The sequence below is a fragment of the Pagrus major genome, chromosome 2, assembly GCF_040436345.1.
Source record: "Pagrus major chromosome 2, Pma_NU_1.0".
NCBI classification, from domain to species: Eukaryota; Metazoa; Chordata; class Actinopteri; order Spariformes; family Sparidae; genus Pagrus; species Pagrus major.
Genome location: NC_133216.1, coordinates 20538208 through 20564833, shown reverse-complemented (window position 1 = coordinate 20564833; position 26626 = coordinate 20538208). Strand labels below are relative to the sequence as shown.

The following is a 26626-nucleotide window of genomic DNA, read 5'->3' as shown; positions in this document are numbered from 1 at the left end:
TAACAACTAACAACCAAGTACAAAGGAGTTTAAAATAATGCAGAGAGAACATCAAATCTAACCATGCACGAAGTAAGGCAACCTACCGCAGATTTTTCTTTTAGATATAGAAAAAGATACAATGTTTGCACCGAGAGGAGCGCAGCTATTTCTACAACACCTGTAAGGACTGCTGTCAGCACTGCTGGCTGAGTTTACACTTAGAAATTTAGGCTCCTGGGTTGTTTCCCCGCCGACAGACAGACAGACAGTCTGGTGCAGACTAAAGTCATCACTCTTGTACAGCAGAGGTTACTGGTAGTGTTGATCGATAATCAATAACTTAAGTAATGCAAAGTATGCTCTTATGCTACAATAAAGCCTTGTCGTGGACTTTGACAGGAAAATAGATGTATCAAATTCCAGATTTGTTCTTTTTAAACTACAGAGTATGTTTTGGATTTTTTTTTTTCTTTACATTCGATTTTGTTTTGCTGCTATTTTTTTTTCTTAAGAAATACTTTAAGATTTATACTGACTTTCTGTATATATGCATGTGTGTGTGGATGCACATGTGTACATGTGCAGCTGGGATGGTTGTGGTTTACAAATCCTTCGTCTTGATGAGGGTGACCAAAGGCTTGTCATCAGGACTGTAGTCTTCGTACGCGATGGGAGTGGCGTCGTACATGGCAGGCCTGGACTTCTTGCCAAATCTAAATAAGAAAGCGTAAACACCAACAGAGCATTCATATCAATTCATCATCAAATTTCGCAGTGCTAGCCCATCCTTTGTACGAGGTTTTTGATGTGGTGCCTAAGAGTAAACAGACTGAGTGGACACAGCAGAACAGACTGCCCAGGGACGCCAGGCTGTGTTCACTTTGTCTCATCAAAGAGAAGTTGAGACAGAATCTCACTGAGAAAAACAAGGATTTAAGAGAAATGCTCTTTGAAAAAATAAATAATATATGACCTGGGTTAATTCATTCTCAAAAGTTAGTGTGTGGTATTTGCAGCAAAATATGTTGAAACATGCTCCACACTAATGCTTCAGATGATTAAGAGTGTGTATGTTTAAAATGTATTTCTTATCCTGTGGTCATCTATTTAATTTTCTTGTGTAAAATGTACTTTAGCTTTGGGAAGAGTGTAACTCAAATGTTCATGCAAATAAAGCTCACATGGATTTGGATTTGAGTAAACAGTAACTTTTATTAAAGGGCCACTTCAGTGATCTAGAGTTGAACTTCTATAAAGTCAGGGGGCTCAAAAAAGAAAGACAATTGTTTCCCAGAAATAAGAATTAATGATATTAAGAAAATGCAGTTTGCCAGAGCCCAAAGTGACGTCTTCAAATAGCTTTTATTGTCCAACCAACAGTCCAAAACACAAAGACTCAAGATTCATAAATGACAAAGAAAAGCAGCAAATATTTTAAATTTTTGTTTGAAATGATTAATCGATTATTAAAATAGTTAGAGATTAATTTTAACTAGATCAACTAATAGATTAATTGGCTATTATTAATAGACTAATTGTTGCAACTCACATAACATGTCACATAATTTTGAAGTTTCCCAAGAAAAAATAAATAACCCCCTGATCAGTTATTTTGTTGGATGTTTTAAGACTTCCTTGATTGTTCTGCGGTGTTTGACTGTACATCTTGGCCCACAAGCTCCAGAATAAGGGAGTACGTGGACCTTGAGTTGAGAGTGTTTTGTCTAGTATACTTCCCTTCCAATTTATACAGCAAAAGTACCAACATATTAATTATTATTAGTGACAGAAAATACAGAAAGTAAACCTACCACAACACTCAATCAACACATTCACATCCTGTCACTGACCTGGCGTGGCGAATGGAGGCGATGGCGTTGCTGAACTCGCTGTCGATGCTGCGGCAGTTGTAGAACTCCTGGTAGGCGTGGCGCGACGAGCCCTGGTACTCGATGCGGCTGATGCGACAGATGCCAACGATGAGGATGATGAGCATGAGGACGAAAGCCACGCACAGTGCTCCGATGATGATGTAGAGGGAGTGGCGGGGCATGTTGGTCAGGGTGTCCTCAGTGTGTGCTGGCTTCCACTGCAGGTCTGACACACACACACACACACACACACACACACATCGGGGCATGAAACTTTCCATATGTCGGGTTTTAGATGAATAGCTGAACAGGAGGCGTCTGACAGGTTGACTTACGGATCTCACAGCTGGGCCCCACCCACCCAGGTGGACAGTGACAGGTGAAACCATTTGACTGGTCGATGCAGGTGCCTCCGTGGTGGCAAGGGTTGCTCTCGCACTCGTTGATGTCGACCTCACACTTCTCCCCTGAGTGGACAGGTAAGGTTGTGTTCAAGAACAGCAAGAGAAGCAGCCAAGAGCGGAAACTCTGCCTCCCATCTTATTCTTTTACTGAGCTTGAATGTGGCTTTTGTTGAACACAGTCTGTTAAAAGCATTATTTACCATATCCTGGCATTCATCACTAATAATGTCATCCTACTAACAGACAACTGGTCTGTTATTCAGGCTGATCGTGACACCAGTGCTCACCCAGGTATCCAGGTGGGCAGGCGCAGGAAACGTTGAGTCCTGAACTCTCGCAGCGACCTCCATTCTGGCAGTGCATCTTCAGACACGGATCCTTGTAGACTTCACAGTGTCTGCCTGCACACACACAAACATAGTGACAGTGACATGTAGACGTAAAGCTGATTTACAGATGTGCGCCTTCATCTGAAACACACCTACAGCGCATACGTACCTTCAAACTGTGGTGTACAGACACACTCGTAGGCGTTGATGAGATCCCTGCAGGTGGCGTAGTTCTGGCAGGGGGCCGACAGACACTCATTGTACTCCTCTTCACAGTACAAGCCATGGTAGCCTTGATGGGACACAAAATAGAGTATACATTAATGTCATAGAGTTTTTTAAGAAGTATGTCATTTTGCTGCATTGCTGACGCACCAGGTTGATCTTTTAACATTCATTTATGAAGGCGATCGACCGTTATCAACTCTAATTATCATGAAAACTTAATATAGACACTGCGGCAGCATGCTTGCTGATGGCGGTCAGAGCTGAACAGGAGTATTGTACTATAAGCACCTCAGCCAACGCCTGATCTGGATTTACCCTTTGAACACTGTTCTCAAAGCTGGTCAGAGCTAAATCACGTACTTTGCGAGTCTGATTTGTGAGTCACACCACTCAACAGTTTAATGCCAGGGAAACTATAACAACCAAACAGTGACAGCTGGTGACTTGAAATCGGGGAGCACAGGAGGAAAACCAAACTACCGTGTGATCTTATTTTACACTAGTAGCTAGAAAAATTATATCATAAATGCTACTGAGATGTAGTAATGTTTTATTCCAGCCAATTACTATTTTATCCCTGTTGCCTCTCAGAAATAGAGGAGGAAAAACCTCCTCTGCCTCCCCTGAACCTAACTATAACACCAGTGTAATGAAAGCAGAAAGCAGCGTTAAGAGCCTTCCTCGTTCGTTGTTCTTGCTCATATCTGATGTAGATGATTCAGAGATTTAATCAATAACGTTTTAGTCAAGCTTATACTGGTGTCCAGCCTCAAGGAGGGGTTATTTGGCAGCCTGTATAGTACATAAAAATATGATATCATCATGGAGCTCCTACATTCATTTTAGAGGATCTTCTTTTTCACTACTCACCGGCTAACAGTGCAACAACACATGTTTAGATCTGCCTAGACACAAATACAACACCAGTTGTACCAACTACATATATATATATATATGAATATACAGTAAGCCCAGTGTTTTGCCACTGAGTTTCAGTGGGTCAAATGACATGCAGTGCACTGTGTTTTCCATGGGATGGCAGCTGTGTACTGACGCAGAATGAGCCTGCAGCATCTGAAAACATGGAAAGCGCATGAGTAACAGACAATCAAACACTCCTCTGTTTCTGCAATTTTAATTGGAAGCTAACAAGAAAAATAAAGAGATATCTAAGGAATGTAAAAGAGAATATGGTGCTGATTTTATCAATTAACTTGAGAAACACAGGTAAAGACTGGAGGATGGATAGATCAATATATGTGTTGTAAGTCTAGAAGTGTATTAATACCCCTCTATAAAGACCTGACTGTGTATTTAAATCTTCAATGATTGGGCTGAAAAAATATGTATGTACCTGCTCACACTCCAGCCACTACACTTCAAAGAAATGTTCCACCATCCCAGAATCACCAGAGGACCAGAGTCCCTTGATACATGACTGGCTTAGCAATCTGTTTTCATTCGCTCTGCTCCCTCTTCGACTGACTAAATTTCTCAATTGGGTCCTGATGCTGACAAAGTTTCAACAAACCCTTCCTGGGGTGAACAGTGAACATGTGTTTGCAGAAGGACAGAGGGGGGAATTAATGAGGAGCCCGGTTAGAGGCTCTAGGGAGTTCTCTGTGAAATGCCAGTGAAATGTCAAGTGCCTTTCCAAGACTCTGTCTGCTTTCTGTGGGCTGGCTGGTGGGCTGGCAAGCCTCTCATGTGAGCTGGATTACAGGGAACTGGAGGAGGGATCCTTCTACATATCAGCTCCCCAGCAGCCTTCTTTCAGACGGCCAGCGGGCATTTACACAACCCTGACACACAAACACACACAGGCAGACAAGCACACAATCTAGTTTAGTCACTCACACCTCAGACACCAGCTGGCAATCTGATGAGTTGGAGAAAAGGTCAGTTTTGGTCCAAAACGTTCTGTGTGTATGTGTGTTCGCTGTAATGTCTGGGATGCTAATTGCAAATCACCAATTTCACCAATCCCATTAGACAAGGCCATCTGAGTAGAGACGTTTGATTGGCTGGCAGCATCTGCTCAACCGCCACAGTCACATACGCAGACAATGGATCGGGAGCCACACACACACATACTTATAAGGCAACTGCTTCACCATGGCAACCAGACAACATGAGAGGGAAATGAGGTGAGGTTAACGACGGGGAGATAAAGACGAAGAAAGGACAAAGGGACAAACAGAAATATGAAAGAAATGTGAAGGAGAAAAAAATAAGACTGAGGCTGCGGGTAGGTAAGTGTGAGAAATGTGATTAATTGGAAAGCAGCGGACGCCTGTTCTGCACACAGGGGCACAGTAAGAGTGAAAGCATTTGAATAAACATGAAGAACATGAGTTATGGAGGGATTATCGACTCAAACCATAAGAATTATGTATTATATTTAGGAAACACAGAGCTACAACATCTCAACGCTGAACAGAAATACATCATTCTGAATCAAGAGGGATCAAGAGATGTAGATAACATACGCAACCAAGACAATCCAATCCAACCAGCAAAGAGCAACTGTCAGGCTGCTGATGCAATCTGAGTGGGAGCATCAAATAAGAGATCAAGATGGAGACTGACTCACACCTCTTCTGACAGATGGTATGAACACAAAGCAGAAGGGGCAAAGTGTCAAATCATGTTTATGGGCCACTGGGAAAGTCATCCATCTCACCGTCCAAGCAGGATAATTGCAAGACAATTGATAATGATAAGTCATCATTCCACTCGATTGAGTTCATCACAGAGGCGTCGGAGCGAGTGCCACGATCATGACGTCTAAAAATAACTCATCATTCAGCCAGACGATATTTACTGCTATTCTGAGTCTGAGCCAGCGCTAAGCGTCACTGTCAATTACTCATGACTTAGCTTTATGTGCTAATTGTAATAAAGCTCGGTTTAGAGAGGTGACAGATTCAGAACAAGATTCAGATGGTATCTTATAGCCACAGATGGATTGGACGTATTGGGCACCGGCCCTAAAGTAATAGAGTCTGTTCGAACTAACTTATATTAACATTTCTCGTTGGAAAGTCTAAGAGCTGAGTCAAATGTCTTGATCATGTTGTTTTGGCTCCTGATCCTTAAGTTCCAATACCAAGTCTGACTGGATACTTCTTTTCTTAGTGTTCCTGTTTATCTAAAGCAGAAACAGACTACTTTTCAACCACCTTTCTAGTGTTTCCCTGTGGTATTATTATTTTTTTTTTAATTATTATTTTTTTATTTTAAAATCCCTTCTAATCCCACAATCGGGAAATTCTCTTTTGTATATACTTATTATAGTATGCTGTATTTTTTTGTAGCCTTTGATATTTGATTGCCAACGTGGATGAGCTGTGGCAGGATGCTTCGGGATAGATTTTGACAGCCGCTTATCTCAAGCTTGAACAAAATACTTAGGTTCAGGATCTATTTTGAACCAATAACACATATTTAACCTGCAAAATAACCCAGAGTGCTGCAAAGAGGCTGGGGCAGCAGTGCTGGCAAACTGTGGAGTCCAGGGGCCCATTATGTCATAGTCTGACTCACCGGATGTAGACTTTCACTATAAAGCTTGTCATTGGGCACTTGTCCTTCCACTATCTGCATGATAGTGTTTTTTTTTTAAATTCCTGTCGCAACGTGAAACAAAAGGCTCCAAGCTTCTAACTGACTTTGGCTAAAGTTGGCTCTTGATGCCCACAGCGATCACATGACATCAACAGACAGCAGCACCCAAAGTCTTTATTAACACAGCTCACCTGGGACACACAGACACCTGTAGCTGTTGCCCACGCTGCGGCAGACACCATGGGCGCAGGGGTTTAGGGCACAGAAGTCCACCAGCTGGGCACATGTAGGGCCGGTGAAGCCTGCTGTGCAGCTACAGCCGAACCCCAGCGGGCCGGGGCCCTGGGCGTAGCATGTCCCGTTATTGTGACAGGGGCTGGAGGCACATGGGTCCACCTTCTGCTCGCATGTAGCACCCTGGTAGCCTGCGAGAGGGGTAAGGTGTGGATGAGGGTTGGAAATGGGAGTACAGGGAGGGAGAGAGAGAAAATCATAGGAAACCAACATAAAAATAACTTAAGTCCCCACATGGCCACAGGTCCTCATATGCCTGTAAGAAAACAGATGCTCTGCAAAGACGGAAAAGCTGCCAATACACTTATTTACACCCTTTTGCCAAAATCTCATTATGTACAAGTGTCCTTATCTACAGGAAAACATTTAACAACACTTAGCAGAGAAAGCTGAAGTGCAAGTGCAGGCGGGATGCCAATGCTGTCCGCAAAAGTCAATTTAGTCTCAGGTTTTCGTCATTTCAAGGCTTCAAAAGAACCTGCTTACAACAAGGTGGGCAGAGCAGCACAGCAGGGGTTGTGTTTTGTGCAAATCAGGTGGTGCAGTGCGATATGTGACATCCATTATGGTGTGAAATTGCACCCCCTCCTCTGCCCACTAAAACCACCTCTTAATGCAAAATAGCTCACATTGAAACGTTTGTGGGTTTAGTTGTCCTCAAGACCTCCAAACAAAGATGTCTGGTGAGTTTTGTCTCTTTTACTTTGATTTAAAAAAGGTTCACAAATATTCAAATAAATATAAACATATTATTTTTTTATGCACTTTGAGGTAGTGTCTGTACTACATTTAATGACTCTTACCAGTAATGTCATCAAAAACTGCTTGTAGTATGTTTGAGAGCCTTTCCTCTCTGTGCAACCATTCGAGGGCAGCAGGAATGTTTTTGTTCCTTCTGCAGTCTCTAACTCAAGTCCCACACTATGCATTATAGATTATAGATATAGATAGCAAATATATACAAACTTTTGACACTAAACTCATTGGTTGTACAACTCAGTGCAGTAGTTATTTCCACATACTGTAGATTCAAAGATTGTTAGAAGTGTAGGAAGCAACCGCACAAAACCATCTGGTAATACTTAACATTTAAACCAACCCAGTGAGCAAAAAGTGGTCTAGATCACGTTTCTGGACGTTGTATAGACGTTTCTATGTCGTTTGTAGACTAATTCTAGCTGCCCATGGACGTCCAGATCATGGCCTGGCTCAACGGACATGATATCAACCTGTTTTGGACGTCCACAGACGTTGCCTGCTCAGTGGGAAGTGATCTTTATTATGCAATGAACAGCTTTACAGGTTCTGCATGTCTTGGTACTTGGTCTGGGTCCTTAGACTTAAAATTCTGCTTTATCAAGACTTTAAAGAAAGTGTTGTACATTTTGGAAAATACACTTAATATACATTGTTGCTGGGAGTGGGATAAGAATATCAATTTGACTATAGTGTCTATAGCTTTAGTGTGAATCGAGGGCCTGGAGGTGATTAGCTCAGCTTACCATTAAGCCTGTAAGCATTTGGAAACAGCTAACCAGGCTTTGTCCAAAGTTTAAAAATCTACCCATGAGCACTTCTTAAGTTCATTTAATAACGCATAAGTTCACCCAAAAATAAAAAATGCAATCATTATCTACTCACCCTCATGCCGATGAAAAGTCAGGTGAAGTTTTGTAGTCCACAAGCATTCTCCTACACAACTGAAGAAGATGTGGACTTGTTTTAAACTTGAAAATCAACCAAATAAAACATAAAATGGCTCCATGCAACTCGTCCGGAAGCTCCCAGAGATTTGAAAAGACGTTATTTGAACACTTTCTTAAGTCAAAATCTTCGCTGTAGCTGCTAAGTTGAAAGCATCTTTTCAAATCAATTTGGGATCTTAGGGCTTCCAGAGACTTGGACTGCGCTGGACGAGCTGTTTTGAGCCCTTTTATGTTTTGTTTGGGGGGTTTTCAGCAGTTTTTTTTTACATTTTACAATCAGTCCCCATCTTCTCCTGTTGTTTCAGACAATGCTGTAACGCTTGCGCTTTGTGGACGACAAAACTTAAGCCGACATTCCATCAACATGAGGCTGAGTCGATAAAGACTGGATTTTCATTTTGGGTGAACTATTCCTTTAAACAACACATTGGATCTCACTTGCATGATTCATAGATGAACAGAAATGTAAAAAATGACCATATGCGTGCTGTAACAGAGCCGATAGCTGTTACCTCCTGCTTTCAGTCTTTATGCTAAGCTAAGCTAACATGAGAGTGGTGTAGATCTTCACACCTATCTCTCAGGAAAAAGGTGAATACGTCGAACTATTCATTTAAGCCTCACGTCTGCTCAGTTTTGCAGAAGCAGATGTGGAGTGACTGATCGGAAAATAACATTCTGAGAAAAAGACAGCGTGGTTTGGCTACAACCGAACAAATCAGCACCTAGAGCAATTTAAATGTTCTTTCTTTTATCCCTTCCTCCTCATTTTAAGAGAAAAAAGCAGCTCAGCAGAGAACGAATTCTTGCTGTTACATGGATCTCTAACTATTGTGTGGCAGCAGTGTCTCTGAAGCAGCGTGGTCGTGTTTCCGTCATGCCCATCTGCGCTTGTTTTGTGCACTCTATTCTTCTTTGTGGCTGACTGGTTGGGTGCTGAAGCCAGTGGTTTCTTCTCCACCTCCTCTCATTAGCTTGTGAGCCTCTGCTACTTTCGCCTATCTCCCCCCTCATCTAAAAATAACTTCCTCCCTCTCTTTCTCCACCCCTTCTCCTCCTCCACCTCCACCTCCCATGAGAACTGCCACCGTGCTGCAAAGCGGAGAGAGACTCCGCTGTGTGCACGCTCGTACCTCGCTGTGTGCTGGTCCTCTGATTTACAGTGACACTGTAGTAAATCCCTGTGCTGACTGCACGGGAGCGCACACTCCATTGAGCTAATGAAGAGATCTCTCTCAGGCATCCATTGATCTGCAAGACTTTATTCCAGCCAGCGAGGAGGGCATTTATCATTCAGCGGCAGAGAGACAGGAGTAATCTGCAGCAGTCAGGGGGAAATCTCACCCAAAGCTCTCTCCTTCTCTCTGTGTCCACTGCCTACATCTGCTCCATCCTTTCCTTTCCTGCTCCTTTGTCTCCTCCTTCCACGCTCCCTCATCTCCTCTCCCTTTTCTTCTATTGTACACTTCCAAAAACACAGACGCTGGCCCACACACTCACACAAGCTCTTGCATAAATGTAATGTTATGATTTGTATTTGTTCTGTCATGGTTTAATCCCCTGCTTTCCTCTATGTTTAGCTTCTTCACGCAGTTTGAAAATTGTTTAGAGGACCTCCGCATTTTGAGCTAAATTTCTCTTTCTGTCTTCACTATCAAAACATGCACACACACACACACACATTATGACATGAGTCCTGGCAGACGTAGAGGAGTCTGTTTATTCTTGCTGCCGGCATTCAAACCTGCCAACATTAAAAGCAGTTAACAGTTTAAATTTAGCTCCCCCGCTCGGCTAATTCTGACTGGAGGCAGTCACAGCACTGACTCTCACACTGCCTCCTCTGTCAGCGTGTATCTCTGCGTGTGTGAGAGAGAGAAGAAAATAAAGTGCATGCCACGTCTATGAAAATCATATTATGATAACTGAAAGGCAGACAGACAGTAGAGACCCAGAAACTTCATTAATGTCCTACATGTCTACAGAAATGTTGTTGATGTCAGTCTTTGGAGTCCAAGGGTCTTATCTTGTCAGAGCCAGATTTCAATAAAACACGATAACATTTGTGACCCTTCTAGCGCCGCCGACTGATATTATTAAACGGGGAGCAAACACAGGCTCTAACCCACTCTGCCCGTATGAACGCTGTCATGCAGTACCTGGTCCAGTTCTCACTGAGAGGGTGTGAAGACAAGTTGTAGCAGATCTGGACAGCTTTTACAGACCACTTCAATAACAACGCTCTAACCCTTCCAATGCGCTTTTACCATTTAATCCATCAAAATTAGTGCGTATATGCAGGTTTTTTAAACGTGTGTAAAACCTCTGAAAAAAATGTGCTTCCTTTCATGAGTCTGTTCTTTTTTCTTTTGTCTTCACGAAGGCACAGCAAAAACAGGGGAAAAAAGAAAGCAGCAGATCTTATACCTCATCAGACTACATCCAGAAGACAAAAGTCTGAATAACATTCTGAACTAGATACATTGTTTTAACTGATTGCTAAGGAGTGAGACATCCTGCTTCTTTCTCATCTCTGTCGTGAGATGCACATGTGCAGCACCAAACGGAGCTGGAGTCAATAAACACATGTGACTGCTGCAGAGTCATTTGACGCAAGAGTGAATGCAGATTGTACCCATTCACATTAAAGACAAAAGCCAGATGTAAGTGGGTGTTAGTGGCTTTTTGTTCAGTGTGAAAGGGGTGTAACAAAGCAAGCGCAGCAGCTTTTAGTTTCTGTGCTCCCCACCTGTGGAACAAGCTTCCTGAGTACCGTTAAATCATTTGCTTACAAGTTTTTTTTTAATCATCTTTTCTTTTCCTCTTTTAATTATTTCATTCTTTTTAATCTTAAAACATTCTTATGTCAGAGTTTCCAATAAATTAGTAATAAGTAAATACTTAATAAGTATTGCAGGTAGTACTACAAGTATTGTAGTTCTGTTTTGTTTTAAATTTGCATAAGTAATACTTTTTTATATTTTCATTTTTAACTCTGGGAAACAAAAGAGTTTTTATTAAAAAAAACAAAAAAACAGAGGAATTTTCCGTTAGTACAATCACTTTACGCGTTTTGCTCCTTTATGTTATTATATCCAGGATAAGAAAGTCCCAGATCATCATGACAATATTTATGTTTTATCATGAAGACAAGCGCTTATTTAATAAGTTTCATTGCATACAGTATGTGGAAAAACTGGCTACCAATTGAGTTTGTGTCATGATTATCTGTTTAGTTTGGCAAAGATTTGACCACATAAATGTATGAATGATCTGACGTCAATCTTTCATAATTATTATGTTAAAATAATGATAATGATGTGTGGACAGATATCAAAAACACCACATTAGTCTGCTGACAGGGAGACAACCAGAAGTGAAAATATCATCTTCTCTCCCTGCAGGATGAATCTATTTAAAGTAATAATCTCAAAGATTTTCATGTAAATAAATATCTGTTAAGTCACTATCTAGCAGTGAGGTCCAAAAATACACCTGCAATTGCCACTTCCAGAAATCTTCGAGATTGACACTTTAAACATCTCTGTTTCCTTTATGATGTGGCGAGCAAAAACGCAGCCATTGCTCTCATAGTTGGCCTCGTGATCACAGAGTTGATACGCCTCTGATGACAGCTGCTACACTTGACATGCCATCCATCATTTTATTTATTGCTCGTGTCTGTGCAGGAACATTTCAAGAAAACTTGGAGGGAATTTATGGAGAAGAAAGGCAGATTACTGCAAACACTAGGCAGCATGCCAAAATGAGAATCTGTACTCTGTGCATGTTTATTTGGTTGTTTCAGTAAGCTTACATTTCTTTACCTATGGAGGTCTGTACTGTCAAAACAAAACAACGTTTCACAAAAAACAATGACGATTCAGGTTACAGGAAAGGTGAGACAACACTTCTTGTTTTTGATTGGATTGAACCCAAAGTCCCTGCCAACCGCTCACTGTCATATCCTGTTTCTAATGTCTCTTGATTCTTTCAAGCACTGAAGCTTTCATGGTTGATCTTAAAATGTCCCAACGAATCCCTCCGTCCAGTCACAAACTCGAAGTGTTGTCCCACCTTTTCGATAATCTGAATGTCCTTGTCTTTTTTTTTAAAAATGTTATGTTTTCTGAATCGTCGTGTTCTTCAAAGTCTTGCTTTGTCGTTTTGTGAAATTTGGATGCAAGCTTTTCCAATCCCAGCTCATCCCTTTTGTTGGTAGTTATAAATATTTAGCAAACCCATAAACCTTTACCTGTCCCCAGTTTGAACCTGAGTTTCCACAATGTGACTGAACAGAGTTATGAAAATGAGAATATTTATATATGCAGAGTGTGTTCTCCTACAAGAGCACACGAGTGTTGTTCAGCATTCTGATTCATACATGTATTGATTGTTCACTTGTCCAATGCTGAGGCTTCCTTTTTGTATGGATTTCCCATTTTCTCGTGGAGCCCTTTTATTTCCAGATCTGCAGATTTCCCTGCTCATCCTGAAATTTTTCTGTATTGATTCCAATTAAAACAGAATATTCCAAACTGCTTTCGCTCCTTGTTGCTGTACCTGTAAATAAACATGCAGACAGGTTTTCTTTTCTAAAAGTTAAAGTTACCTTAAACACAGAATTATCCAATTATTCCATGATTTCTTTAAAAAAAAAGCACTCTCTGAACACATTAAGAGGCCCTTGCACAGTTCTCACCACCACTATAACCACTGTTCCTCTCATTCTATGGAAATAAATGCGATTGTTTTATTTTTTTGGCAGCCGCACATTAACAATACAGTCAGGTGTTGCAGTGTGAGTGAGCCCTCCTCCAGATCGGGAATGAACTGCCCGCTGGGAGCTGTACCTGGAACAATGAAACAGCCTCCCCGCCAGGTTTTACATCCATCTTCTCTTTCTTTATTTATGTGCCGGGGTCCATTGTTACCTGATGTTAACCAGTCACGACAGCGTCGGCAGGTTATGTTTTCACCCTGTGAGACTGTGTGTGTGTTATAATGTGGTCCTGGATACACCTATTGTGGTTCTGTAGGTGTGGTACGACCCATGACCGTGGACTGCTAATGTGATAATGTAGTAATGACTACTGAGCGGTCATGGGTCGAAACGTGAACATGTTGACAGGCTGGTGTGATCCCATTGCAAGATGGTCTCTAGTGTTGCTGTATTTTGTATGCATGTGTGTATGCATGTGTGTGTGCGTGTGTCTACATGGTGTACGTTAATCACAAACTAGCGTGCTCTTGTTGAGAAATGCTGTTTCTGCAGAAGTTTTGCGGTCATGGATTTCCCCAGAGAATGATGCAGGTCGCTGAGGCTATGAAGACTAATTAGACGAGAGGAGGAAGGTTTAAATTAAGCATCTCAGTGGCACAGATACTGTTAAACACGCAGCAGACAAGACAAGTGTGTAATAACTGGAATCAGATAGCTGCAAAATCCACACATTATTACAGGATATACACACATTTTTTCTATATGTGTATTTTTTCTTTTTGTCTCCTTGGGCAGAGATGCTTGTGCAACCCAGACTCGTTTTCAAATCCATTTCTTTTATTTCCTTGTTTCATGTTGAAGAAGAAATGACTTCATACTTTAATACAAATAGATGAAAAAATGGACGTGGACTGTGCAGCCATTTCTATTACGGGCACACAGACCATGTATTTCTGGCACTCTCATTCATTCCTTCTGAGCAAACACGCACCAACACACACGCACACACACACACACACACACACACACACACACTTACAGATTAGTTCCAGCATGCAGTGATTGGTTTCCTACCTTCGGGACAGTAGCACCTGGGCCCGGCCAGGCTGCTGAAACAAGTGGCTCCATTTTTGCAGGGCTCAGAAACGCAGTGGTCGACCAGCAACTGGCAGCGCTCCCCTTCATAACCTGAGCAACACAGTTTATAATCAGACTACTGGATTTCTTTCATTACATTTGGTGGAATGCAGCTGAAAGTGCTGTGTTTAAGTAAAAAGTGCCGAAATAATGCCGGCTATGATGACATGAAAGGTTGGAGTTCTATTTTGTTGTTGATGATTTGTACATATTGTAAATATTTGATTAAAATTATAAGTTATGAAAGATTATGTTTATTATTTGCATGTATATGTTAGAATATCTATAATATATCATTTTGTTAATCCTAGGAAGAGTAACAGCAAACACAAGACTATGTTTCCTCTATTTGTTTGTTTGTTTTCTCACTGAGCATGGCCCAGAGCTCTCATTTGCGCTTTCCTCTGGTTCTCCTCATCCTCATTTTTTAGCGTGCATTTGCAAGGCGGTTTTAGCAGTCATTCTGGTGGCTCCAGAGCACATGGGCGTGTCATGGTTTCCGAAAACAATACAGCTACTCTATGCGCTATTCAGGAATGTAAGCGCTCAATGTACTGCCTCTTACGCAGGGAAATTGCCCGCTCTGTCGTGCTTGTGCATGGAGAGGGACACAGAGCCCCCTTCGTGCCCTCTGTCTCAGGTGTTAATAGTCCTGATGACTCATGACAGGACAAAATAACATGACAGAATGGCCGCAGCACATGCTTTAACTGTATAAAGCCAAATTTCTACCCACTAACAGCTGGAGGAAAATTAACGCCTGGGACAGAGGGCACGATGTAGGATCTTACTACAGAAACTTTGCTTTAAAAGGAGCCATCTGCGTCTACTTTTCAAGTAAACTCAACCTTTCGGAGCGCTCCGGTCCAGGGGCTAAAAGCCACAAACCTGTCACTGGAAGGTGTAGGATTAAGCCATCCAGCTGGGAGGATACAGTGTTGTGAAGATGCCGTGGTTTCTCTGACAGCAGCTGTACCATTGTCAGAAAAACATGCCCATGCGCTCTGGGGCCACTAGAACGACTGATTAAACCTCCTTATGAATGCATTAAACACAGGGATTAGGGGAATCAGAGGAAAGTGTAAATGAGAGCTCTGGGCCATGCTCTGTGACAAAACAAACACAAAATAGAGGTGACAAAGCAAAATTATCTTTGTTTTTCTCCCCTATGTCCTCTAAGGGGCGCCGTAGGGTCCTAATAAAGCAATATAGAAATTAAATTCAAAGGTCCCATATTGTAGGAAGACAATTCTATGTATTTTTAATCATAAAGCAAGACTAGGTGCTATAAAAATACTGCGTATGTATCAAAACACTCCATCATCCATGGAGAAAACCACACAGCTGTGTTCAGAAACTGCCTTTAAACAAGCTGTCAGGATTTCTGTAAGCTTGTGATGTCACGACTATTCAGTCGCCGCCCTCATCTACACCCCTAGCATGGTTGTGGTTGCAAAAACAAAGCTGAAACCCGGTTAGAGCTGCCTGCTCAGGCCTGTGAGAGCTGATCAATCAGAGCAGGACTTTTCGGGAAGGTGGTCTTAAAGCGACAGGAGCATTCAGACAGAGGGTGAATAGCGGTGCTGCAGCAATGGTTAACGTTTTCAGAAAGATAATGGGTTTTTTGAACATCAAAGCTAGTAAACATTTTCTGGTAGACGACCAATTTAAAAGTATGAGCCTGAAAAATGAGCTTAATATGGGACCTGAATAAGTCATCATGTCATCAAAGGCACTGAACTGAGCCACCTAGTTAAACTAAATTTGACAATGCCGCTTCTAATCATCTCCACACACAGGGCTTGTTAGCACTATTCCCTAACGCGAAGTGACAGGCAATCAGTGGTCACCCCTGACATTTACCTTCCTACCAGAGGCCGTCTCTTCAAGTCCCTGTCCTAAAATAAATCTGACAAGATCGAAGGTTCAGTGTGCTCTCTGTTCCTGTGTGTTTATTCAAAGAGATCGTTTCAGTTTTCACATCCATATACACATGTGAAACAGTATATCACCAACAGACCTAAAAGTTCAAAGTTATGATGCACACATGGGGACACACACCTGGAGGGCATGCGCATGTGAAGTTGCGTCCTTCACCCCCCTGTCTGACGTCGCTGCAGGTGCCATTGTTGCGACAAGGTCTGCGGTGACACGCGTCGAACTCCTCACAGAAGATTCCAGTGTAGCCGTCCTCACACTCGCAGAAGAAAGTGCTCTGTGAGAACACAAATGTCACACGTCATTTCAATGAGCCTCGAAGGTGAAACAACAGGAGACAGGGACGAACAACGGGAGATCAACAGAGGAGAATCTCGTGAAATAGAAATGATGAGATTACAGTTTGCAGCATAATTCAGTTACAATACGATTATAACAACGAAAAAGCAGCGACACCGTTTGATTTTCAGAAACAGCGAGAAAAAAACAGAATAATCTCTCTGCCTCTGTAAGATTTCCTATTCAAGTATAAAATAATACTGCAGGCTTTTTCTTTTAGCTTTATTCACACTACAGCTCCAATATTGTTTTGATGATAATAAACACTCAGCGCTTTGATGATTTGATATCTGCTCTTTCTCACCTCAGAGGGCTGTGTGATACATTTGCCTTTCCCGGAGCACTGAGGGTCACTGAAGCTGCTGCCCGGCTCCACACAGCTGCTGGCCTTCACCATCAGGCTGAGACGCAGGGTGACCTCCGGGGCTGTGGGGGAACCCACGCGCAACACACCTACCACAGAGGAGTTCAGGGTTTTAAAAACTATTCATTTGTTAGAAATCCTGGTCCTCGGGGGCCACTGTCATATAGGATTTAAATATCCCACTGCACCTGATACAAATGAATGGGTCGTTATTAGGCTGAAGCAGAGTTTGACGCTGAGTTGATGGGATGTTACATATGATGCTTTTAAAGCTACAAAGGTTTCTTAGAATAATTTGTCACCAGATAGCATGTTGAAACGTAGGCTACTTCATTTTTAGCCATGCTAGTGGTTGTTTGGTCAACAGTGGATAGATTGCTGTGAGATTTCGCACAGACATTCATGGTCTTCAGAGGATAAACTCTGCTGGACTTCAATGACTTTTCTGACATTTGCAGTTCTCACAACCATAAAAAGAAGCGGTAGGAAACATTCATGTCCCTCTCATGATAAATTGTCATAACATTGGTGATCCAGTGACTTTAAATCCAGCGCCATTACTTTGGTTTATGAATAAATACCTGATTAATGACATTCCCATCAGCCTCACCTTTACTTTGTGTACAGCGCTAATTAGCATGCTAACACGCTAAACTCAGTGAACATGTCAGATATTTTATACCTGCTAAACATATGCATGTTAGCAACGTTATTCGGACCATGTTGATATTCAGCGAGCATTTAGCTAACGTCAGCCTAACAGCAGCTAGTGTGGCCCGCCTGTTAGTATAGCCTCTTCCCAGAGCTGCTAGCATGACTGTAGATTCCTACTCTTGCTTCCAAATGTTGTAGGAGTGATATAAAATGATTCCTTGCCTGTAAAGTACACCTCACCTGCCAACAAAAGACCCAATAAACTGTGGCTAAAAGTGTGAAGAAGAGAAGTGATGCAGGCGGATCTTCATTGAGACCAAAATAGGGCTTGTGCCTCTCCGTCTCCATCTTGTCTCTCTGGGTCTAGAAGTTCAGAACATCTCTTATTATATCTTCAATCAAAGCTGACAGCTACACGGGCGCTTGGATAAAAATAGCCTCATAGTGAATATTAACTGCCATTTTTTAGAGGCCGACCTGAGCCAATGGGCTGCGTGTCCATCAATGACGAGACACTGATGACGCAAGCCGCGAAGCCAATCAGGGGGCGCATAAACCAACTCGTGCCTCTCCGTCATCCCTCACCAAATGTTCATCAGCCCAATGACATCGAACGTTGGACCTGCACAGTCACCGCTCGCTCAAATTGTGAGAGCACATTGCCAGCATTCAGAAACAGTGACGTGTGAGGAGGGAAATGCAATGTCACTGCTCCTCCCTCCTCACTGATGCATGCATCTCCGTCTTCCTCTTGCAGTTTGACCTTCACTCTTCCATCCTCTCCTCTAATCCCTTTGCCATCTCTTTCTTTTGCTATCTTTCTCCCTCCTTATCTGACTCTCTCCCACCCTCCATTATCCTTCCACCCCTCTGATTTAACTCCCCAATGTCATCTGCCCCGGTCTCTCTCTGGCTCTCTCTCTCTTTCTCTAAGGCGAAGCGGAGGCTATGTTGCCACAGAGTTAGCAGACACATCAAGGTCAACAGACAGGCAGCGTAGTGAAACAGCATCAGGTATGTTGAACACACACAGAGGTCAGCCAGCCCTTCAGTCCACGAGTGAGACTCCAATTAGCCCCCTCCAGCACCCACTGCAGCTCACACCACCTTTTTGGCACGATGTGTACTCTTTCACAGAATCCGTGTGAGTATGCCCTTGTGTGTGAGGCTCAGTATTAAAATACAGATGGAATACCCGCATAAATATCTTCCCCTTTTTTAATATGCAAATACAATATTCGGGCTCATATATGCAAATATTATGCGATTCTCCCCAATGACATGTCGGAAAATAAACGCTGTAAAGACAATTTATTTAAATTCATTAATCCTCAGATGTTTTTTGGCTCAGTTGTAAATGAGCTATCTGGAGGTATTTCAAAATGTTTCCTGTTTAGCTTCCCTGTGGTTGCTGAGTAAACAATCATAAATATGATATTATAAAAAATAGAGATACGGCAATTAAGTGTAATTAAAATGATACTACGTCATGGCACTAAAAGAAGTTGGTGTCGTTAACCATGCAGACGCGTAGTTGAGGTACAACGTGTGGGGAAAAGGCGTCTTAAACCTTATTTTCGGCAGAAGTCACCAAACTTTTTGAGCATTTTTTTTATTCTATTTTTTTCTGATTCTATTTTTTTTTTTTGTCCCGGTGACCATTGAAAGTGAAGTTCTGGCTCTCTCCCCCTCATTCAGGTGGTTGCCTGGTCTTGTTAGCCTGAAATAACTGTCCGGGGACGTTGCCAAGATGGCTAAGATTTTGAATAAATAACGCCTCTTACCCCTTTGTGTACAATATGATAAAGTAGACCCGATGTGAATATAGTTGTTGAAAACTGGTCCATATGGTTACATACATTAAAACATTGGAGGCATCTTACTGAGGAAGTAGTTCTGTCCCATGGGCAGCAAGTGATCTGGCACCACCAGTCCATCGGGGGCCTGCAGGAAATACATTGTAGTGCCGTTCACAATGGAGGAACGGAGGAAACCCTCTTCATTCACGCGCCACAGCACAGGAGCTCCACTGGCGTTCACCACCAGCCTAGTTGGAGAGACAAAGCAGGGGAGGAAAGGATGTTGGATGAGTGGATAGAGCGGGAAGAAGAATCATAAAGAGAATATGATTATTGTGGGCCCAGACCACGAGCTTCTACTGATTGCCGTGATCCCTTTTTAATTGGTGACAAGTCTTAGCTGCTCTCTCAGCTTTTGTACTGCAGGTTTGTATTATTCGGTTTAAATAATGGATGGTACCCACAGATATATATTGAATTCACAAAATATGAGAGCTCAATTCACACTCTGCACCCTTATTATTTTCTACATCCAGCGAACATTTTATTCATCTTGCAAGACATTTTAAACCAGCATTAAAGATAAGATGAACGAACTAATCCTCTATATATTCTCTACTTCTTCTAATCCTTATTTTATTCTAAGTAAGAAGCTTAATAAAATATCACCCTCCATTCTCCATTCATGGTGGTCTGACGGACCCTTTGTCCTGTGTCTGAACCCAGGCCTAATGATTAAAGGACAGTCTTCCTGTTGGTTAGTCAGGTGGTGAGTAATGGCTACCACTGGTCTGACTCAGCGGGAGTGATGTTGAACAGAAATACAGCCAGCGAGGTCGAGGTCTATCTTTCATCAGGACCTCAGACGATTTGTATCAAAGTGAGGAAAACGCTCAACGTGGACAGAGACGAATAGAAGTGAGAGAGCGCACAAAACAAGTATGAATGAGCACTTGATCCTTGACTGTGACTCATTTTGTATTTATATTGTACCTTTCAATTTTTAATGATGTTGCAAGGTAATGCCCTTAACTTTACACCACTATACATCGCTGGGAGAAACAGACTGCAATGACAGTCCTTGTCAGAAAACAGCTGCACAGGTCGTCTGTACATGCAGCTCAACACATCCCATATTTAGGTTTATTGTGAGGCGTAACAATTATGAAAGGAGCAAACAAGGAATACTGGATACGTCTAAGTAAAGAAAGATCACATATAACAAATAAATCATTGTTGAGGCTGATGTTAAACAAAGGATGTATAAAAGGATGATGGTGATTAGGCTCATGACTGCATCTGCCAGAAACACTGAGCTCCGACCACTGCCAGCCTGCTGAAGAGGAGCTGAGCAGCCACAATGAGAGAAGTCCTCTTGAAAGAGAGCAGAATAAAACCCAGTGCTGTAAGAGAGGCGCTGTTTCAATGGGGCTCCTCACCGGTTAAATGCTTCTAAGCCCCTCTCTAACCTCACTCCCACACCTGAAATAATCATTCTCATATTAACAAACACGAATTACAAATCGGTGATTATCCTCTCAGCTTTTGCCTTTGTGCATCTCTTTTAACTGACAAGAACTAATATTATTTCCATTACCTCGACAGTACTTTTCATACAAAGAGAAACAGCGGTGAAAAATGATATTAAAATGACCCATTATGTGTGTTAAATTAAAGTGGAAACAAAGGAGCGTTAACCACAAACTGTTTGATTTGGAAAATGAAATATCAGCACCAAACTTGCCCTACACGCCTGTTTTTTATGTATCTTAATCAAAGCAAATACTCAAGATGTTTTCAAACAATGACAATTTAGAGCTATAAAAGAGAAAACCTACGTTGCTCCGTACTTCAGCTAACTTCAGCCCTCAAAAAAGTCTGGCCCGGCACAGCTCAGGACATAAGAGGATATATTTTAGGTCGAGGGCAAGTTGGAGCGTCGCAGGTGGATCGGCCCGAAATTTTGAGGTTAAGAGGGAGCTGAGCTTGAAGGTGAGGCTATGAGCAGAATAATAAGATGGTGGACAGGCGAGCAGCAGCTGAAATGAGTTTTCCTTTGCAGGGTGTCTGGGCTCAGCCCGAGGGACGACAAGAGGAGCTCAGATACCTGAAGAATATACTTCTTCTTCAAGCTGAAATGTGCATTTGATATATCAAAGGGGAGTGATCTATAATGACGACCATTTTTTAAATGTGTTAGTAGAAGCAGAAGCTTCCCATAATTTCATTTTGTTGTCATCTCATTTGTCATATTTATTAAAGTTGATTTAGTGGCCGGTCAATACAGAACTTAATTCATTATTGTTACAAAGCAATTATATTAATGAGGCTATTATGTAAAACAGTTTATATTCTCATGAGTAAAACTCTGCGTCAGTGTTGTTGATATTGTTACATAAAATGCTTGCATGTGTAATTGTTTGCACAGAGTACCTACAGGGATATGACGACCTCTCTCTCTTTCTTCAGCCTCTTTGAGACACAAGATCTTTATTACATTGTCATCAGCCTCTCGAAAGTGACGTCACTGTTGGCTTAATTTCCAAGTGTTGCATGTGTGTCTCTGATCTAAGTGTCCTTCACTGCGTGCGTTCAGGTGTCGCATGTAATTATACAGTATGAAAACAAAGCAGCAGCGGTTGATTAACTCGCAGCTCCCAGTCTGCGATCGTGATCAGGGCCCTGAGTCGTGCCTACCATCCACAATGAGGGGCAACGTCGAGGAGGCCACGCGATCACCTTGACCACTGCTTCTGCATTATTCATTGACCCTTATTTACCAAGCTATTGTTTATGGGTAAACACGCTCTGAGAAGAAGGAATACACCTGGAGTGGTGTACTACAGGTGATACAGAGTCTCAGGTCCCAGAGGTGGGTCATTCAAATGTAGGGTTATTAGTTACAAAAGCCACAAGCTGTGTTGTGTTGCTTAGAAAAGTTGCTGCATGTAAAGTATGCAAATAAAATGCTGTGCAAAGAAGATTTTTTAGTTTTTTTTTTCTTCTTCGTGTTGATTATGTAGACTTTATTCTGTGCAGCATGCTTTGTTGTTATTCTTGTTGATCAGGATCCAAAAAGCAGGCTGAATTTGATTAATTAAAGCAGTTTTCGGGTTAGATTCTGCCTGTTTGTGTCCTTAATTAACACCAAGCTGAACACCAATGTATCACTGACCACTTCTGGTTGAAAGTTTCATGTCTGTTGCACCTGTAACCACATCCTGTGCACACCTCTGTATCACAAAGGTAACCCTGCATTCACATTATATGGGTCAGACTGTAATTAAAGCAGCCGAGGTGAAAAATAACCTTAACGATGGCTCCAGTCTATTAAGTGTCCCAGTAAGCTATGTCAGTGAGCGAGCATGCACAATACCAGAGCCCTGGAACCAGCTCACCTAAATGGAATGCAGCCATCATTAATGTTATCACTTCCACCTGTGCTTCTCTGTCAAAGGGTCCATTCAGAGTCAGGAGATATCAGGAGTTTCTGACAGCTGAGATATATCTCCCACTTGGTGAAGGAACCACAGAAGTGTTGACATTCAACACAACATAAGAGAGGTAAGGACTTAATCCGCTGGAGGTGGAAAACCAGAGATTTTCATTTGGTGTTCACATTGCTTTTTTTCTTTAAAAGGCACTGCACACCCACACAGGTGTTTTCACTTCTTCCGGCTGATTACAGCTCTGCTCAGGTTGGAGCTTTTCCGCATAATAAAAGAAATGATAAAGGTGTAACAAAGTTTAAGAAAACTAATGAGATATGTCCATCAAGCGCAGTCTGTACACACCCACACAGTCCAGAGACGTGCGCCAATCGGGCACAAGTGAAAACGCCCGTGTGAGTCGACCATTTACTGTAGAGAGTAGTGAAGTACCTTACCTTTAAGTATCAAATATTCACTTTATAATGATTTTCTTTTGTTTTTCGGCATAACTCTGGGTTGCCATGGAACTAACCGCAGTGGTAATTAATATAACAATGTGGAAATATAATTACTGATGCATTCATGTGCGACAAAGGTCGAGCTAATTTCTACTACTTTATATATACTGCTAGCATGAGTATTGAGAATTCACCCCTTATTTGTCGATTATACTTTTATTAATCTAAATCTGTGAAGAAACTTAAAGAAGACTGAAGACATCAAATAAATGAAGTAAAAAGTATAGTATTTACCTCTGAAATGTTGTGGAGTAAAAGGACAAAGCAGTAGAAAATGGAAATACTCAAGTAAGGTACAATGACCTTGTAATTTAGAGACAGAAAGAAAGAAAGAAAGAAGGTTTGATATCTGTATCATTTCAGCTGTTAACATGCGTACATAGTGTTTATTCCTCGTTGAATTTAGTAGCTTTGGTTGGTTTCTGGCTCCTTAAATCCAAAATATAATGGAGCTGCCATCTGTAGTCTGCCATGAAAACTGCAACTGATGGGCACTTAAAGGCAACAGGGCAGATAAAATGTAAAGAGAGCGAGAGAAACTGGGCATTAATGGGAGCCTACAGCTAAATTTTGGCCCCTGGCTGGTTAATCCAGCTGTGCTTTAAGGGGAAGGCAGTCAGTCATAAAAGGTACTTAATGTTCCCCTTACTTTACAGTCGTCTCTTCAGGCACCTCCAGAGACAGAGTCAGAGTTCCTGATGTCAGCTCACACAGCTCGGGACTCACACAGTGCAGACCCTCCGTCACCTGAAGCACACACACACACACACACACACAACACGCGTAAGGTCTTTATACATTTCAGAGATAAACCCACAGGAGCTTAAATTCACTGTGGGACTTATCTCACCCTGTCTGCCTCCCACGGCACCACCAGCAGCCTCTGGTCAGGTTTGGGTTGCCATGGCCGCAGGGTGGGAGGTGCCGGCGTGGTGGAGGGGATGGTGGTTGGCTGCGGCGGTGGCTGAGTGGCGGCCGTGGTGGTGGAGGCGACGGGGGTGGCCAGCTCGGGAGCAGAGGGGGTGGAGGGGTCCCAGTCTGCAGCCGGCAGGTCCAATAGGATCTGATCGCACCTCTCCCCCTCGTAGCCTTCGGTGCACTCGCAGGTGTAGGCCGGCTCCCTCTCCTCCCCACTCTCGCTCCGGCTGCAGTTTCCATGGAGACAGGGGCTGCTGGCACACGGGTCTGTGAAAAACTGAAATAACGGAGAAAATAAATAAAAACAGGAGGAGTCAGAGAGAGAAAGGGAACAAAACATTATTATCTAAGTGTGTTTTTCGCCAGCTGCACTGCTGTCCTCGACACTGTCTCAGCACCTTTTCTTTGTCACTTTTTCACAATGACAGCCCACAATGTCAACCTCGGATTCAGCCTGATTTTAAAAGGGCTCAAAGAGCATCCTGCAGAAGAAGACAGTGTGGAAATAGTTCAAACTCTCAGTGATCATTTCCCTCTTTAATGCACCTCAGCAACTTCTTTTTACGGCTCTCTGACTCAGCTTCCTTTTCCTCAGCTCTGTCCTTGTATTTTAACACATTCTGACTCTTGTTTAAAATTGTCACAGGGCTGCATCTTTCCCTCTCTCGCTCCATTTTCCCTCCACAGTATGGATGTACTCACACCTGCACACGCACACGCAACAACATGGTTTCCCTCGTCATGCGGCAATGAAAAAAAAATACACCCTGACAGCCTCCTTCATGCTGGTTTCCCCCATCAATAATTGATCATATTTGGAGGAAAACATTCTGGTATAGATGCTGAAGGTGAAAGAGGACAAAGCCTAGCTTACGGAGCTTACTGCCTGACACCGTGTTGCCTTTTGCTCGGCTTTCGGAGCCTTCTTAGGCTTTAACAACGTCTATAATCCCGCAGCCTCTTTATTTTTTGGCAAATTCTCTGAAACAACCTCAGGTATCTGCAGCTCCAGCCGTCCGATTTAAATGCGTTCGGATAAGAGTTTTAATAAAAAGACAGAGAGAAACAACAGAGAGAGTGAACAGAAGGATGGTAATGATGCTGGTACCAAATCCCCCTGGTGCATGGAGACGTGCATGTGAATGTACATGTGAGTGTGTGAGAGAGAGAGGCAGTGAGAGGCTGCGTCATTAACAGTCCGCTCTCCACGACCGAGTCACAGCTCATTAGTGCTAATCTCTCTCAGGTTTCTTTTCTTTTTTTTTACTCGCGACGCCTCTATCAAACTTTCTCTCTGCTGTGAAGAAAAGCAGTCCCAACAGTCCCAGCAGGCCACCGTACACAGTCTGCTGCTCTTATCTCCACCAGGGATTGAGTTTATCAACCTTGGGGCAGCAGCGTGTGCTTGTCTGGGTTGGAGGAGGAATTAAGAGTGCAGCTCGTGACCTTTTTCATCTGTCAGTCCGGGTTTCTTTTGCACCCCAACAGTCTCCATCCAGGCTGTACAGAGTGTGCTCGAACAACACAACAGGTCTGATGAAAGGGCAGAACAGTACGATCTAAAGTCTGTAGCACAAACACCGTGGCACACTTATCCCAATAACAAGAAATGCAACATTTCTTTTAAGTCATTAGCACATGATATCTCCTGTGTTGTGTTGTCTTGCTTTAAACACTCCATTGCCGCTTTATTAGGTACACCCATACCACCTGATGCAACTCAGTGCAACAGCTCTGCCACATATTCAATGGACTGCATCATATAGAAATGTGTTTCCACCCTCGTGTTTGTAAAAGGGGCGAACAAAACAGTTTAAATACCTCTCAGTGTGATGCAGTCCAGTTCAACATCACCATTCGCTGACCCAAGCACGTCAACGGTGAAGGTTTGCTGCTTTTGTCCATTTTATATCACTGCACACTGACTTAATAAAGGTTTTGTGGCAGTAATTTGAAGACATCACCCTTTAGAGATATCATATGTGCGGGACAGTGGAGGTTTTCTGAACTTTACCCTGAGTCTTTAAAAATGTGGTTTATCTCACAACCATAACTTCTAACTTGGTGGCAGAACTATTCACTGTATGTCACGTTCTCTGTGGTGCCATTAGTATTCATGTATTAAGGCCTATCTTCCTGCAAGATGTTGCTTATTATTCTCCGGCACCTAACAGCTCATCTGCCCTGGGCTCTGGCAAACCATGTGAATCAATTTCTCCTAAGCAGCTGATAATAACCCACATTAGTCCCTTTATCTATATTCCCACACGGAGCAACAAACAGAACGAAGAAATCCTCCGAGGCTAAATTAATTGCTTCACAAGGTGCTGTGATCTATTTGCTAATTTGGAATAGCTGCCCCGAGGAAGGCGGATCAATACGGCAGGATGGGGGGAAACAGCGACGCTACTTAAGTTGTTGGCA

The 26626-nt window shown here is 42.5% G+C and overlaps 1 protein-coding gene across 1 annotated transcript in view; it reads right to left on the bottom strand.

Moving 5' to 3' along the window:
* Window positions 1–583: 583 nt before the first annotated feature.
* Window positions 584–26626, bottom strand: part of dner (delta/notch-like EGF repeat containing) — a 53653-nt gene continuing 27610 nt past the window's right edge. The window contains exons 2-13 of the mRNA XM_073479956.1: window positions 24135–24479; window positions 23934–24031; window positions 19420–19583; window positions 16823–16971; window positions 16303–16456; window positions 14179–14292; window positions 6573–6806; window positions 2756–2878; window positions 2545–2658; window positions 2189–2320; window positions 1833–2079; window positions 584–695 (exon numbers count right to left, since the gene is read on the bottom strand). Of these exons, the coding sequence (XP_073336057.1) occupies window positions 584–695; window positions 1833–2079; window positions 2189–2320; window positions 2545–2658; window positions 2756–2878; window positions 6573–6806; window positions 14179–14292; window positions 16303–16456; window positions 16823–16971; window positions 19420–19583; window positions 23934–24031; window positions 24135–24479 (1986 nt within the window). The remainder of the gene's footprint in view (window positions 696–1832; window positions 2080–2188; window positions 2321–2544; window positions 2659–2755; window positions 2879–6572; window positions 6807–14178; window positions 14293–16302; window positions 16457–16822; window positions 16972–19419; window positions 19584–23933; window positions 24032–24134; window positions 24480–26626) is intronic.